This window comes from Dipodomys ordii, unplaced genomic scaffold (genome assembly GCF_000151885.1).
Source record: "Dipodomys ordii isolate 6190 unplaced genomic scaffold, Dord_2.0 Scaffold64, whole genome shotgun sequence".
NCBI classification, from domain to species: domain Eukaryota; kingdom Metazoa; phylum Chordata; class Mammalia; order Rodentia; family Heteromyidae; genus Dipodomys; species Dipodomys ordii.
The window spans coordinates 4,172,094-4,185,101 of record NW_012267280.1 but is presented as its reverse complement, the minus strand read 5'-3'; the positions used below and the strand labels follow the sequence as shown (position 1 = coordinate 4,185,101).

General features: G+C 56.7%; 2 protein-coding genes across 6 annotated transcripts in view; one reads left to right on the top strand and one right to left on the bottom strand.

The window, feature by feature from the left end:
* The window catches only part of Sbno2 (strawberry notch homolog 2 (Drosophila)), a 70,810-nt gene extending 60,119 nt beyond the window's left edge, over nt 1–10,691 (top strand). For 3 of the 5 annotated variants that reach the window (XM_013022836.1, XM_013022838.1, XM_013022839.1), the window contains 18 exons: nt 790–966; nt 1,369–1,466; nt 2,112–2,194; nt 3,250–3,438; nt 3,746–3,915; nt 4,352–4,483; nt 4,897–5,032; nt 5,113–5,225; nt 5,341–5,412; nt 5,497–5,605; nt 5,986–6,060; nt 6,140–6,283; nt 8,439–8,533; nt 8,606–8,698; nt 8,859–8,990; nt 9,194–9,270; nt 9,456–9,646; nt 9,723–10,691. In XM_013022836.1, the coding sequence (XP_012878290.1) occupies nt 790–966; nt 1,369–1,466; nt 2,112–2,194; nt 3,250–3,438; nt 3,746–3,915; nt 4,352–4,483; nt 4,897–5,032; nt 5,113–5,225; nt 5,341–5,412; nt 5,497–5,605; nt 5,986–6,060; nt 6,140–6,283; nt 8,439–8,533; nt 8,606–8,698; nt 8,859–8,990; nt 9,194–9,270; nt 9,456–9,646; nt 9,723–10,207 (2,571 nt within the window). In that variant the 3' untranslated portion in view covers nt 10,208–10,691. Of the gene's footprint in view, nt 1–789; nt 967–1,368; nt 1,467–2,111; nt 2,195–3,249; nt 3,439–3,745; nt 3,916–4,351; nt 4,484–4,896; nt 5,033–5,112; nt 5,226–5,340; nt 5,413–5,496; nt 5,606–5,985; nt 6,061–6,139; nt 6,284–8,438; nt 8,534–8,605; nt 8,699–8,858; nt 9,034–9,193; nt 9,272–9,455; nt 9,647–9,722 lie in introns of those variants that run through there. The other 2 variants (XM_013022837.1, XM_013022840.1) reach the window with 2 other exon arrangements.
* An 880-nt stretch (nt 10,692–11,571) lies between these two features.
* Nucleotides 11,572–13,008, bottom strand: part of Gpx4 (glutathione peroxidase 4) — a 2,344-nt gene continuing 907 nt past the window's right edge. The window contains exons 2-7 of the mRNA XM_013022920.1: nt 12,539–12,633; nt 12,300–12,444; nt 12,049–12,200; nt 11,934–11,958; nt 11,766–11,825; nt 11,572–11,693 (exon numbers count right to left, since the gene is read on the bottom strand). Of these exons, the coding sequence (XP_012878374.1) occupies nt 11,661–11,693; nt 11,766–11,825; nt 11,934–11,958; nt 12,049–12,200; nt 12,300–12,444; nt 12,539–12,633 (510 nt within the window). The 3' untranslated portion in view covers nt 11,572–11,660. The remainder of the gene's footprint in view (nt 11,694–11,765; nt 11,826–11,933; nt 11,959–12,048; nt 12,201–12,299; nt 12,445–12,538; nt 12,634–13,008) is intronic.

Sequence of the window (13,008 nt, the reverse complement as noted above, 5' to 3'; positions counted from 1 at the left end):
AAAAAAAAAAAAAAAAAACGCTAAGGGACAGTGACCAAGCCTAGTTCAAGCACTAGTATTGCACAAAAACAAAAAATAATAGATCCCACAAAAGCAGATTCTGCAGACATCCCTGTCCCTTTCTGAAGAACTGAATCATTTTCACCTCAGCTTTGTCCCTACCCTGTTATTGGTTTACTTCATTTTTCTGTATTGTCAAGGAGCCCAGGAACTGGTACATATTAAACAGTTGCTTTAACTAGCTGGATGTATGTGTGTGTGTGAGAGCATGTATGTGAGCTCATGTGCACACCAGTTCTAAGGCTTGAACTCAAGGCCTGGGCACTGTCTCTGAGCTTTTTTTTTTTTTGCTCAAGGATAGTGCTCTACCATTTGAGCCACAACTCCACTTAGGCTTTTTGGTGATTAGTTGGAGATAAGAGTCTCATGGCTTTCCTGCCTGGGCTGGCTTTGAACCGTGATCCTCAAATCTCAGCCTTCCGAGTTGTTAGGTAGCTAGGATAACAGGTGTATGGTATGTATGCCATTGCATCCAGCTCTTCATCGAGAAGTCTCAAAGTTTTCCTGCCCCAGCTGGCCTCAAACCTTGATTTCAATAATTAGCCTCCCAGGTAGCTAGGATTACAGGTGTCAGGTACAGGGCTAGCTGTTTTGGTTTTCATTGCACAGAAATAAACAGGGCCCTGATTCCGTTCGCCCTGGGTGCCTCCTGCACAGGGCTTGCTGGGGAATAAGTAGGCCCTGTGAGAAGGGAGGCTTGGCAGTCCAGGCTGGCACTTGTTGTTGCAGTGGGCAGAGGCGCTGGGTGTGTTCCAGCAGGCTGCTGACTGGATTGGCCTGGAGTCACGCAAGTCCCTATGGGGCCAGTTCTGGTCAGCCCACCAGCGTTTCTTCAAGTACCTGTGCATCGCTGCTAAGGTGCGCCGGCTGGTGGAGCTAGCCCGAGAAGAACTGGCCAATGACAAGGTGAGCAGGCCAGACATCTACTGGCAAGCAGTGGCTGGGCTGAAAGGAGAGGGTAGCCATTGTCCCAACGGGTCATGTATGCCCCCGAGGCCTAAGCTGGCCTAGACTTTCTTGCCCTTATATTAGGAAAGGGCATTAGAGCTGTTTCCCTGGGGTGCTGCCTGGTGGTTACCCAGCACCCCAGATCCATCTTACTGCATGGGTTGGGACATCAAGATTGTGACCACAGGTGAGCAGGATAGCTGTCCACCCACAGGAAGCTTGCAATACCCTGCCTGTCACTGGGTAGTCTGGGACACCCTCCCTTCCCCATATACACCTGAGGAGACTCACAAGCACACTAGAGCTTGGGTGTGACCTGTAGTCACATTGGAGCCCAACTCAGAGCCATCCCATCTCCAGTGTGTAGTTATCGGGCTGCAGTCCACGGGTGAAGCACGGACCCGGGAGGTGTTGGATGAAAACGAGGGCCGGCTCAACTGCTTTGTCTCTGCTGCTGAGTGAGTAATGGGGGTTGGAAGGGTGGAGGACATCAGAGCAACTATCCCTTCAGAGTGAGACATTGACTGCCCAGTTTCCTGTGGTCCCATCTGTGGCCTAGCCTTGACTACTAGCCCTCCCACCCCCACCCACCCAGCAGCTGAGAGTAGAGACCCAGAGGCTTTGTGCCAAATGCCAGCCATAATCTTCAGAGGCCCTAAGCCCAGCTTGGCTTTTAAAGTCAAGGAAAATAAATGGCTTCAGCAGGACATCCTAGGGTCTCAGAAGGAGGCTCTGGCCACCTAACCTTGCATTGACTCCACAGGACTCCATGGGCTTCTGGAACTGGCCCTTGTGGGCCCCCAAATTCCCCCAACTCCACTGGCCTTCCCTACTGAAAGGCCCAGCCACCTTCCTGCTTTTCCTCACTACCCAGGGCCCCTCAACTCCTCTTCCCTTACCCTACCCCAGGCCTGAATTCCCAGGCTGCTCTGTCGCCTGTATCCATGTTACACCTCTGTGCTGGCAGAGCCACCTGGGCCCTGCTCTCCCTCCCACTTCTCAGCCCAGCCCTAGCTAGGCCTCTACAGGCCCCAGTTCCAGCTCCCACAGCCCTGTACCCATGGCCTTTGGAGCGGAGCCCGAACTCTGCTTCTCCCTTGCAGAGGCGTCTTCCTGTCCCTGATCCAGAAGCACTTTCCTTCCACCAGAAGGAAGCGGGACCGAGGAGGGGGCAGTAAGAGGAAACGTAAGAGCCCTCCCCAGCTCAGGCCTCTGCTTTGCGCCTGTGCCTGCCGCACTGCCTCTGCTTTCTGCACCTGTCCCCAGCTGCTGGTGGCACTCCATTCTCACCTTTGCTCCAGAGCCTGCTACGGCTGCATACTAGTTCAGGCCGCCTTGTACCACATAACTGGGGTTCTGCCAACAGTAGTGGTGGTCTCCATGTGGACCCCCCCCTGAGCAGCCCCCAGTGGTCAGCGATGGCCACTTCAGATAGCAGCACTCAGCAGAGTGAGATATGTGTTGCTGGGTACTGCCAGGATGGCACAGCTGTCCCCAGCATCAGCTATATGCCTAGCCTCTAGCCTCACCCTTAAGCAAGCACGCAAGAATCTCCAGGCTCCTGCACACAGCCTGAGCTGCTCAGATGAAAGTCGGTCCTGTATATACCTGCTGCATGGACCGAGCTGTGCCCCAGAAAGCATCCACTGGGGTGTGTGACCTGCTGTCCTCTCAGTCCACCATAGGAAGCCAGGCTCCAATTAACTCAGAAGCAGAAGCCAAGTAACTCAGGCCACATAGCCAGGCATGAGGAGCTCTTCAGCTCCAGAGCTACTCCCCCACCTCCTGCCATGATTCCTTGTATCCCTCCCATTTTCCACAAATTAGGCTTCCAGGGCAGTACCTCATGGGGTCCCCAGACTGCTGTCCCATGGAGGGGACCCTGGATATATCCAATGACCAACCCATGAGGCAGATGGAGCCCAGAGCTGCCTGGGCCAGGGAGGATAAGGGACATGAACATTCAGGTTGTCCGACTCACTCTTCCCAGGGCCAGAGAGAAGCCCTAGGGAAGCAGCCAAAGCTGCTTGCACAGACACTCTCTGTCCACACCAGATGGAGCCTAGCACGGTCACAGCACGTGGCAGTCTCCCCAGAAGCTTTTTTCCAGCTAGGGAGCTGAGCCTTCTCCCCACCGCCCAGCTCAGCACCCATGGCTTCTCTCTGTCAGCTGCCTCAGCTCTGCCTGGTTCTCTGTTCCTGCCATCTTGTCTGGTACGTGACCTTTGGCTTTCCTCACAGGGCGGCTGCGGGGCCGTGGTGCCAAGGTCCCCAAACTGGCAGTGGAGGCGGGTGTGATCCGCATCAGTGATGACAGCAGCACTGAGTCGGACCCTGGCCTGGACAGTGACTTCAACTCATCCCCAGAGTCCTTGGTGGACGATGATGTGGTCATCGTGGATGCCACTGGGCTCCCCGTGGATGACCGAGGTGAGTGAAACCAAGTCACCACGCTGACATCCTCTCCCCTGGCCACCCATAGTTTCACTGCCCAACTCATTACTCAGACTCTGTCCATTGAGGGGTCAGTGAAAATGAAGGTCAGAGTCATACAGCCACTCCGAGTTGGAGCTGCCTTCAGTCAGCCCAGCAGAGCAGTTCCCACAATGCCCTTGGCCCGCATCTCCCAGCTGGCCTTCGAGCCACCATAGCTCCCTGCAGTATGGCTTGTCCTGACCCTCAGGGGCTATGTGATATATATGCTTGAGTCCCCTGACCCTCTGCCCCACCCCTGCAGGTCCTCTCTACACTCCTCAGAGGGACCCTCATGGCCCCGGTGTTCTGGAACGTGTGGAGAGGCTAAAGCAGGACCTGCTGGCCAAGGTGCGCGCACTGGGCCGGGAGCTTCCAGTCAACACTCTGGACGAGCTCATCGACCAGCTTGGGGGCCCCGAGTGTGTGGCTGAGGTGAGCACCAGTGGCTATGCCTTACCAATTGGCTCTGGCAGCTCCTGCTGGTCACCCTGTGTCAGCCCCAGCCCCAGAACCGGAGCAGGGCCCTGACTACTGCATCCACACTGGCCAGCTAGACTCACGAGACTGGGCTGCCATGGAGGCATTCCTGTCTCCTCACTGGCCTGCCTTGGGCTTTGTCCCCTGCATCCTTGGGGCCCTATCCCCCCACCTTTGGCCTTCCATCTCACCTCGGTACCATGGGGCTGGTGATGAAGATTGGGCAGTTGAGAATCCTGAGACCACATTGGAGGTCTAGGGCCCAGCAGAGTTTCACAATCCCCACCACATCTGGGGCTCTGGTGCTCAGTGGGGAGACAAAGGAGCAGGCACCAGGGCCCAGGTGACCAACTTCTAAGATCCTGTCCCCGGATTCCTTCTTTGACCACAGATGACTGGCAGGAAAGGCCGTGTTGTGTCCAGACCTGATGGGACAGTGGCCTTCGAGTCACGGGCAGAACAGGGCCTGTCCATCGACCATGTGAACCTCAGGGAAAAGGAGCGCTTCATGAGTGGCGAGAAGGTGGGGCCCAGGGTGAGGGAGCTGAGGTAGTGTAAGGGCTCAGGACACACAGGAGACTCAAGGCATGGGGGCCACGGATCACCCCAGCAGTGTGTGAACACACATGCTTCTGTACCATATGTTCATGCATTTGTGCACTTGTGTGTTCATACAGGAGTGTATGTGCATGCACCTGTGTGCTTATGCATGAGTATATACCTGTGTATGTGCACGCACTTGCCCACACACATATGGGCATATGGCAGTCCTCACAGGCCTTCCTGGCCTCTCATATCCCTGCATTTCCGGTGGCTGTTATATCCCCAGAACCCTGGGGCCCCAGAGCTGAATGGAGTGCGGAGTGGTCTGCTAGCCACACAGGGCTGGACAGGACGTGCACCCTTCTTTGCATGCTGACCCATCCCCACCTGCAGCTCGTGGCCATCATCTCCGAGGCTTCCAGCTCTGGTGTCTCCCTCCAAGCTGACCGACGAGTCAAGAACCAGCGGCGGCGTGTACACATGACCCTTGAGTTGCCCTGGAGTGCCGACCGTGCCATCCAGCAATTTGGTGAGCCTGGCCCCCACTCAGGCTGGTTCTACCCTAGTGGACCCATGGTCCAGTTCCTGAGAACCCTTCTCTGCCTCCAGGCCGCACCCACCGGTCCAATCAGGTCTCGGCACCCGAGTATGTCTTCCTCATCTCGGAGCTGGCAGGGGAGCGGCGGTTCGCCTCCATTGTTGCCAAGCGGCTTGAGAGTCTGGTGAGCAGGGGCATTGGGGTCTAGGGCTGGGGTCCATGACCTGAGCCAAAAGAGGCTCCCTGGGATCAAAGAGGTCTCAGCCTAGACACACTGACAGTCTCCTCCACCCTGTCAGGGCGCCCTGACCCACGGAGACCGTCGTGCTACCGAGTCTCGAGACTTGAGCAAGTACAACTTTGAGAACAAGGTACCTTGGGGAGAAGGCAGGACTAGAAGAGGCCAGCCTCCACCATGGCTCCCCTCCCCCCACTCATTCCCGTCTTCTCTCCAGTATGGCGCCCGGGCTCTCAGCAGCGTCCTCACCACCATTCTCAGCCAGACAGACAACAAGGTGCCTTTGCCCCAGGGCTATCCTGGAGGGGATGCTGCATTCTTCCGAGGTGAGCCTCTTGACCCAGCTAGGGCTCCTCATTTTTTTGGGAAAAGCAGGGGAAGAGTAGCAGGTCTCCAGCATGGTTTGGGCACTCAGATTTGTAGATTAGCTTTGTGTCGAAAAATCTCATCCTTCACACAGTAGCTGTGCTGGGCACAGGGAGCCAGAGCAACCCAGCAGACCCTGGGTAGGGAGTTGTGGGGGCTGGGACAGGAATTTGAGCCTATTCCCAGAGCTCTAGTCTCATCCTGGAAGAATAAAAAAGGCAGACCTCCCCACCTACCGCCCACTTGTGGATGCCCCCTCCATGCCAGGCAAGGGGCAGGTGGGAGGGCTGGCACACCTCCCAGGAGTCCAAAGATCAGTTTGCAAGACCTCTTCCCACAGATATGAAGCAAGGCCTGCTGTCAGTTGGCATTGGCGGGCGAGAGTCACGGTCCGGCTGCCTGGATGTGGAGAAGGGTGAGTCTCCCCAGCTGGGCAGAAGGGGGAGAATTGCCAACCAACAGACTCAACCTGATGCAGCCCCTCCCACCCCCAGACTGCTCCATCGCCAAGTTCCTGAACCGCATCCTGGGGCTGGAGGTGCACAAGCAGAATGCGCTCTTTCAGTACTTCTCAGACACCTTTGATCACCTCATCGACGCAGACAAGAAGGAGGGCAGATACGACATGGGCATCCTGGGTGAGCTGTGGAGACCCAGGGGCTTTCATAGAGGACCACAGAGGGCACCTTTCCCTGCAGAACTGAGATTGGTAGGGCTCAAGTTTGCAGTGGAAAGCCTCTAGTTTGAAACTGATGTGCACTCATCCTTTATCCTAAAAGATCCTATGGCTGATGCATCTCATCATGAAGTCCACTTAGGTGGTTGTAAACCAAGGACTAGACTGTAGTGGCCACTGGCTATTGTTGTAGATCATGAGTACAAATGGTGGGAGCCATGTGCCAAGAAAACTTTATGTAGGAGCATAATCCTATTTATTCAGGAGGCTGAAGTTGGAGGATCCCAATGTGAAGCCAGCCTGGGCAGGGAAGTTTGTGAGACTCATATTAACCACCAAAAAAATCTGGCAGTGGAGCTGTAGCTCAAGTTGTAGAGTAGTCTTGAGCAAAAGAGTTGAGGGACAGTCGGGTGCTGGTTACTCACACCTGTAATTCTAGCTACTCGGGGCTGAGATCTGAGGATAGTGGTTTTCTGTCCAGGCAGGAAAGTCCATGAGACTCCTATCTCCAATAAACCACCAGAAAACTGGAAGTGGCGCTGTGGCTCAAGTGGTAGAGTGCTTGCATTGAGCTGAAGAGCTCAGGGACAGTGTCCAGGCCCAGAGTTCAAGCCCCGTGACCAACAACAACAAAAAAGGCTCAGGGACATTGCCCAGACCCTGAGTTCAAACCTAAGTACTGGCACAAAAAAAAAAATCTTTGTGGTGAGGCACCACATGCTGCTGGCTCACACCTGTTAATCCTAGCTACTTAGGAGGCTGAAGATCTCAGTTTGAAGCCAACCTAGCAAACAAATCTAAAAGACTTATCTTGTTAATCAGCAAAATGTCAGATGTGGAGGTGTGGCTCAAGAGGTAGATCTCCAGCTTTGAATGAAAAAGCTAAGCAAAGGCACCTGGCCCTGAGTTCAAGCCCCAGAATCAGAGCACACATACACAAAAACCAACTTTATGCTGGGGGCATGACCCAGGTGGTGAAGCCCTGGCCTAGCATGTATGAGCCACTGGGTTCAATCCTCAATTGCACGTGCACACGCACACTTTTTTTTTTTTTGGTCAGTCATGGGGCTTGAACTCTGGGCCTTGGCACTGTCTTGAGCTCTTTTGCTCAAGGCTAATGCTCTACCACTTGAGTCACAGCGCCACTTCCAGTTTTCTGGTGGTTAATTGGAGATAAGAGTCTCAGGGACTTTCCTGCCCGAGTTGGCTTTGAACTGCAATTCTCAGATCTCAGCCTCTTGAGTAGCTAGGATTGCAGGCATGAGCCACTGGTACCCAGCACACAAACTTATTTATAAAAACATTATGAGAGGCTGGGAAGGTGGCTCAGTGGTAGAGTGCTTGCCTTGCATGCATGAAGCCCTGGGTTCGATTCCTCAGCTCCACATAAGCAGAAAAAGCCAGAAGTGTGATAGAGTGCTAGCCTTGAGCTGAAGAGCTAAGGGACAGTGTCCAGGCCCAGAGTTCAGACCCCACAACCGACAAAAAAAATTTTTTTGAGGGGCTAGGAATGTGGCTCAGTGGTAGAGTGCTTGCCTAGCACCATGAAGCCCTGGGTTAGATTCCTCAGTACCACATACACAGAAAAAGCTGGAAGCTGGGCATCGGTGGCTCGGGCCTCTAATCCTAGCTACTCAGGAGGCTGAGATCTGAGGATAAAAGCCAGCTTGAGCAAAGAAGTCTGTGAGACTCTTATCTCCAATAAACCACTCAGAAAACCAGAAGTGGTAGTGTGGCTCAAGTGGTAGACCGCTAGCTTTGAGCACAGAGAGGCTCAGGAACAGAGCCCAGGCCCTGAGTTCAAGCCTACACAGTAGCTCCTCAAGCAGTTATACAGAAAAGAGCATTTAGATACATGTGACCTACTAGGCTTTCAGGTGACATGTGCAGCCCCCAAATGAGGAGGTTTATTTGACCTCTACTAAGGTGTGTGTCTTGACCAGGCTGTGTCTGTTCCATTATGTTCCATTATGGTTGTTGCTTCTAGGGTACCTTCCGGCCATGAGACCAACAGCTGCCAAAGTGCAGGCCCAGCAAGGTCCCAGTGTTAGACCCAAGGTGAGAATTAGCGAGCCCAGGCTCCTAGACCCAACTGTTTGCCTCTCATCCTCTTGTAGACCTGGCTCCCGGCATCGATGAGATCTATGAGGAGAGCCAGCAGGTGTTCCTGGCCCCCGGGCACCCACAGGATGGGCAGGTGGTCTTCTACAAGGTGAGCAGGAAGCTGCCCAGCTCCTAGCCCTCATCAGGCCCTGATATACTAACGCCACCCCACCCCTGGCAGATCAGCGTGGACCGAGGCTTGAAGTGGGAGGAGGCCTTCACCAAGTCCCTGGAGCTCATGGGCCCCTACGATGGTTTCTACCTCTCCTATAAGGTAGGCAGCTGTTGAGCAGCAGTGTGCCCACCTGACCTTCCTGAGGCAAGACTAAAGTGAGCAAAGGCCCTGAATGGGTCTTTCTCCAGAGCCCCACTCCTGAGAAGCAGTGGCCACCCCTGCCCAGGGTCACAGCTTCATCTACTTCTCCCCTCCCCAGGTCCGAGGCAACAAGCCCAGCTGCCTCCTTGCGGAGCAGAACCGAGGCAAGCACTTCACTGTGTACAAGCCCAACATAGGCCGGCAGAACCACCTAGAAACCCTGGACAGCCTGTGCCGCAGGTTCCACCGGGTAGGAAAGGGACAGGGCTGATCTCCCCAGGCAGACTCCCCAGGTCTGTGCCATCAGCTTATGTCCTTGGCTCCTGGGGATTCCATTCCTTTGGCCCTCAAGCCAGTTCTTGGTGGCCTGGCAGCTGGGAGAACCACAGGTCCAGCTGGCTTCAGGGTGCTTGGGCTGCCTGGGGCCGAGGCTCACAACCATGTGTACCCCAGGTCACTGCGGAGGAGGCCAGAGAGCACTGGGAGAGCAACTACGCCTACTCGCTGACACACTGCAGCCACACTGCCTGGTAAGGGCCAGCCCCACGTCCTGTGAGGGAGGAGGAGCCCTGCAGAGTAGACAGCCATGAGGCATCCAGCGTCTAGGGGTTCATGAAGCTGCACCTGGCAGGGGGAGCATTGGGCCTGTGCACAAGGGGGCAGGGACACAGGCAGGACAGGACAGGCTTCTCATACTGACCCTCTGACCCATCAGGAACCAGCACTGCCGGCTGGTGCAGGAGGGCAAGGACTGCACCCAGGGCCTGCGCCTCCGGCACCACTACATGCTGTGTGGGGCGCTGCTGCGCGTGTGGGGCCGCATCGCCGCCGTGATGGCAGATGTCAGCAACAGCAGCTACCTACAGATCGTGCGACTCAAGACCAAAGACAAGAAGAAGCAAGTGGGTGAGTGGGTGGGTGGTTGGGGGCGGGCAGCAGGGCAGGGGGAGACCCTGACCCACACGCCTGCGCCCAACATTAGGCATCAAGATCCCAGAGAGCTGTGTGCGCCGCGTGCTGCAGGAGCTGCGGCTGATGGACGCCGATGTCAAGCGCAGAGGCATGCCCAACCCAGGCTTCCCGGCCAGGCCACCCACCCCGCGCCTGCTGCCGCTGCCCTGCGACCCCGGCGAGGTTCTGGATCTGACCTACAGCCCACCAGCGGTGGAGGCCTTCCCGCCTCCGCTGCCCCGCTTCGCCTTCCCGCCACTGCCGCCCCCAGATTCCGGTGCACTGCTGCAGCTGGGCGCGCAGGACGCCACTATGGCCGACCCCGCGGCCTTGGCGCACCAGAGCTGCGACATTAACTTCAGGGAGGTGTTGGAGGACATGCTGCGCTCCCTCAACGCCGGGCCCTCTGAGCCCCCAGGCCCACTGGTGGGCGCAGGAGGCGCGGGGGTTGGCGGCGGTGGGGGCCCGGAGAGGCAGAGCGTCATCCAATTCAGCCCACCATTCCCCAACTCCTAGGCCGCCCGCCCGCTGGCCGGTGTCCCCTCTACCACGACGTCCTGCGCCCCCGTGGCGCAGCCTCTCCGGGTGCGGGAGCCCTGCGACTACTGAGGGCGCTGCCCGCCCACAGTGCCTTCCCCATCAAGCCGCACGCACAGCGGTCTTCAGGGCCCACTCAGGGCGATCTGGGGCGGGGCCTCCGTGCCTCCCAAGTGCGGCTGAGGCCTGGAAGCCGTGAGGTTGGTGGTCCCGAGCTGCAAACTCAGGAAACCCGGTGCTCAGGCCCCGCTGTCTCTGGGGGCTCCGCGGGGCAGACCCCATTAATATATGCAATCTCCTCCCTGTTCCCTAAATTATTGCCTGTCCACCCTTCCCTTGTCGTCCCCCCCCCCCCAGTCCATAGTCCATGGGTGGGCAGCCTTCTGGTTTCTATGTGTATTTATAATGAGCGCTAATGTATATAATGTAAAAACATTTTTTAAATATATGTGTTTTTGGCCTACCTGCCCTATTGTCTGCTCCTCCACTCTGCTATAGCTCCTGTGGCAGCTGCCTATTGAGGGCTGACAGATGAAACTGCCCGTCTGTCTACTGATAGGACAGCCTGGCTGTTGTAAGGGGACTTGGGGGGGTGGCTTGCCTCTTTGCCTGTGTCCTCCAGATGATTCCCCAGGGGTGCCTGGACCCAAGGTTCAGACCTCCAGAGCAAGTAGACACAGACCTTTTCTAGAAACCAAGGAACTAATGGCAGTCCCCTGGCTTCTGTCCCAGAAGCTAGGGACCACTGCAGCCTCTGGTCCTATAGCCAAAAGCTGAAAGCAACTAGAGTGGGCTCTTAGGACCCTAGACCCCTACCCTGCTGACCCCAGAGGCCAGGGGCCTCAGTCTCTTCCTCCTGTCCAGCCTGAGACCTTCTTGGCCACATCCACTGCTGAACTTCACAGGAAACAATCAGGACAATAACCCCCATGGCACACTAAGGAACAGAGGCAGCCCAAAGGCAGTCAGGGTCAACAGGCTGCTGCTTTGGAGAACTGGACATAAGCACACACACACACACACACACACTCAAGCCTGGACTGGTGACCTGATGGGTGCCACCATGCCAGGAACAGCTACTTAGGTGAGAATTATCTATTTTAGGAGCAAGCCCTGCCCAGCCAGGCCCTGCCCCTGAAGGGCTGGCCTGGGGGATCAGCCAGGGCCCTGGACCAGATGACCCAGATCTGTACCCCAGAGGGGCCCCACCCCAGGAAGGAGGACATAGGAGGCCAATTTCTACGTTTTATTTCCACAAGGCAGCCAGGGACACGAGTCCGAGCCCACGGTGCGGGACCTTCCTCTGGCGGATGCACGCCAGGTTTTCGGGTCTGCCCCACCAGAGGTTGGTTTGCAGGCAGACCTTCATGGTTGCCAGGGGAAGGCTCCGAGGGCGAGGGCAGGAAGCTCGGCAGGGCACACACTTGTGGGGTTAAAGGTAACAGGGCAGGTCCTTCTCTATCACCTGTGGGAAGAAGGAGGTCAGGGGCGGCCTCTCCCAGCCCCCACCCAGCCTGTTCCCAGAGGGGCACCTTACCAGGGGCTCCTCCATGGGACCATACCGCTTCACCACGCAGCCATTCTTGTCAACGAGGAACTGCCGGAAAGGAGAGAAGTGACCTCGGGCACAAGGCGGTGGGGCCCAAGAGAGCAGTTCCAGCACACAGCCTGAGCCCCCATTTACAACCATTCACAGGACTCTTACCTTGGTGAAGTTCCATTTGATAGCGCTACAACAGAACAACAGTGTGTTAGGGACTGATTTGGGCTGCCCCGACTCCCCCCCATTCCAGCCCCCCACCCCCACCGGGACCACTCACTTTCCCAACATGCCCCTCCCCTTGGGCTGGACTTTCATCCATTTCCACAGCGGGTGGGCGTCATCCCCGTTGACACAGATCTTGCTATACATATCGAATTTAACGTTGTAGGTAGAGGCAAATTCTTTGATCTCTTGATTATTCCCTGGCTCCTGTGCAGCAGTACAGACATGGGGAGGGGATGTACCACTGCACGCACCCAGACAATGTCCCCCCTTTTCCTTGCCTGTCCCCCTGAAGAAGCCACTCACCTGCCTCCCGAACTGGTTGCAGGGGAAGGCCAGGATCCGTAAACCACACTCAGCATATCTGGCGTGCAGGTCGACTAGCTGAGAGTAGTTTACGTCGGTTTTGCCTCATTTTGAGGCCACGTTGGTGACGATACATACGCAGCCCCTAGATGGGGTGGGGTGGGCGGTGGTCAGGCCAAAGACCAGGGGCTCCCCTCCCCCGGCAGCCCTGCACCCACCCACCCTGGGCGGGCACCTACTTGTATTTGTCCAGGCAAACCATATGCCCATCAATGTCCCTGGCTGAGAACTCATGCATGGAGCGAGCACAGCGCCAGTCATCACGGGACGCGCACTGCAAGGCAAAGAGAGGGGCTGAGAGAAGGCGGGGCGGGCTGGCCAGTCCAGGCTTCCAAGGAAGAAGGGTGTCACGGAAACCAAAGTCCAAAGGCAAAGGGAAAGAGCGCGCCCTTCCCACTGTAGGGCGCACAAGCCCCTCTACAGAAAAGCCTAACGTAGGAATGATTGGGACCCCCCTCCCCCAAAAAAAGATGCCACAGCGGCGGCGGAGCTAAGGAGCAGGCCAGGCCCCCTCCTCGGCACACACCGGGTCCAGAAGTTGGGTGCAGCTGCACGCATAGGACGCCTGAGCCGGCGCTTGAGGACTAGAGACCCTTTCCGGGGGCCGTGCCCGCCTGCGCGTCCCGGTGGTGCAGGGCCGGCGACGGCG